Genomic DNA, 2,500 nt, shown 5'->3' on the forward strand with positions numbered 1-2,500 from the left:
TAGATATGATTTGTCTTCTGTTAACACTATTTTATTTTTTTTACCGCAAGAGAGATAAGCCTCAAATGAATTATCTTTGAACAATATGGCTTCTTCTTCGCTAATAGTTATTCTGTAATTTTATTCTGGAAGTTTAAACACCTGTTGTCAACATGAGTTTTAGTAAGCACTTTCGAAGCCAAGGAAGTAGTGTTAAAAGGTAAACGATACACGGAATCTACTGGAAGAAAATTCTGTCAATTATTTTGGAACTGTCTATTTTCTCTTTTCTCTCTCTCTCTCTATCTATCTATCTTTCTCTCTCTCTCTCTCTCTCTCTCTCTCTCTCTCTCTCTCTCTCTCTCTCTCTCTCTCTCTCTCTCTCTCTCTCTCTCTCTCTTTCTCTCTCTATTTCTCTTTCTCTCTCTTTCTCTCTCTCTTTCTCTCTATCTATCTATCTATTTATCTATCTATCTCTCCTCTATCTCTGTCTCTCTACACCTACAGCTACTATCATTCCTTCTCATTCCTTTTCAATTTCCAGAAATTTTCTTATTCCTGGATAGCTCTATTTCTATTCAAACAAAACACAAAGAAATGCGTGTTCATTCAATCTAAAAAAAAAAAGTGTAAAAAGATAAACATGTTCATTCAGACTCTAAAACAACATGAAATGAAACACCATGTGGTTAAGCGAAAATAATAATGGCATTACCCGTGACCTTGGAAACCGTACCTGAGAGCGTTCGTTGCCCGTTGCACGTTGGCGTCGAAAACGTTTGTTTGTTTGCGTGTAAATTGCCACAACGAATGCATATGAAGTCCTTCTGTCTTTCTACCACTCGTTTTTTATCTAATTTGGCATCATTTTTATTTATCTGATCTATTCTATTTTCTTATGATCTGATTTCTTTATTCGTAATTTTAAACAAGTGCGAATGCGTAGGAAGAAAGAAAGCTCCCGATCGTTTTGTGGTGGGAGAGAGATACCGGAGCGACGTCGTAGGCTGTTTCGCCACCGTCTTGCGGCCGAAGAGGAGAAGGTGGAGGGAAAGCAGGAGGAGGGAAGAAGGGAAATGCGAAGACGAGAAGGAAGGTGGTAAACAAGTTAGAAGACGAGAGAGATGATAATGGGGGATAAACCAAGAAGGATGATGAATGGAGGGAGAAGACAAGAGTTGAAAATAACAGGGAAGAAAACGAAACGGGGAATAACGAGATAATAAGACAAGATTGGAGATAACGGGAGGAGAAGACAAGACGGAAGATAAAGGAGGAAGAAGTCAAGAAGGTTAGGTAACGAGGGAGGAAGACAAGTATGATAAAAACAAGAGAAGTCAAGAAGGAAGATAACAAAGGGAGCGAATGAGTGAGAAAGACGAGAGAAGGAAGATTGTGAGGGAGAGAGACAAGAGGGAAGATAGCAGGATTGGAGATAACGAGAGAAGAAAATGAGAAAGAAAACAAAAAGGAAGATAACGAGGGAGGTAGACAAGGAGATAACGGGTAAGACAAGAAGGGAGTAACGAGAGAGGAAGATCCAAAAGAATATATCGAGGGTGAGATGGAGTAAGAAGGGAAAGAGAGGAAAAGCAAAAAGAGGAAATAAAAAGTGTAATGGGGAGTAAGAAAAGGAAGACGGGTTGGAAAAAAGAAAGATAAAAAAGGAAGACAAGAAGAATTATGATAAAAGGAAGATGGGAAAGGGAATGAAATAATCAAAGGGAGGAAGATGATAAGAGGGATAACTAGAAAGGATGGAAAGACGAAGGAAAAGGAAAAAAAAAGAGAGAAAGGTAGGAAGGTGAGATAGCACAAGGGAGATGGAAAAGGGGAAGAAGGCAAGGACGTAGATAAGGGAATGGGGAGGGGAGGAACGAGAGGAAGATATGATGGAAATGGAGACAAGAGGAAGGGAAATAAAATAACAAAGAAATGATAAGGGTCAGGTGGAGAAAAAGATGGGATACTCGTGGGAAAAGGATAATGAAGAAGTGGATATAAAATGAAGAAGGACGAAGGAAGAGGAAACGAGAAGAAAATTAAGAAAAATGACGACAAGAAAAAAAAGGAATAGGAATGAAAAATAAGCTGGAGGAAGGAGAAGACGAAAGAGGACCTCGAAGCTACTGAAGAAGAACTAGAAGTAGCCGAGAAGAAAAGGAAGAAAACAGAAAACTCGGCATAGCAGCACAAGAAAGAGGATGAGAAGAAGAGGAGAAGAAGGAGGAGCCCAAGACTTTCATGGGCGGAGCGGGGGGTAGAAGAAGGAGGGGGGATGGGGGGAGGGAAGAGAGCAGGCCGGGAACACACACAGTATATAGATGGGCTTGCGAGCTCTCTCCTCGTTTATACTTGTGCCGGAGCTCTTGTGGGACACACACGCGCACAGACCAAGTTCCTTTTTTATATCGAGGGAAAGAACAACCTCTTTTCGCCATGACGCGGGTGAGACTTTTTTGTGTTTAAAGAACACTCGTGTTCTTTGGCGAGTGAAATATTGAGTGGTGTTATTTTTGGT

The 2,500-nt window shown here is 40.5% G+C and overlaps 1 protein-coding gene across 1 annotated transcript in view; it reads left to right on the forward strand.

The window, feature by feature from the left end:
* The first annotated feature begins 2,315 nt into the window (after positions 1–2,315).
* LOC122250796 (uncharacterized) overlaps positions 2,316–2,500 on the forward strand; it is an 18,288-nt gene continuing 18,103 nt past the window's right edge. Inside the window, exon 1 of the mRNA XM_043012418.2 lies at positions 2,316–2,427. Within this exon, the coding sequence (XP_042868352.2) occupies positions 2,419–2,427 (9 nt within the window). The 5' untranslated portion in view covers positions 2,316–2,418. The remainder of the gene's footprint in view (positions 2,428–2,500) is intronic.

The sequence above is a fragment of the Penaeus japonicus genome, unplaced genomic scaffold (assembly GCF_977035675.1).
Source record: "Penaeus japonicus unplaced genomic scaffold, GWHDUDI00000001_assembly GWHDUDI00000001, whole genome shotgun sequence".
Classification (NCBI taxonomy): Eukaryota; Metazoa; Arthropoda; class Malacostraca; order Decapoda; family Penaeidae; genus Penaeus; species Penaeus japonicus.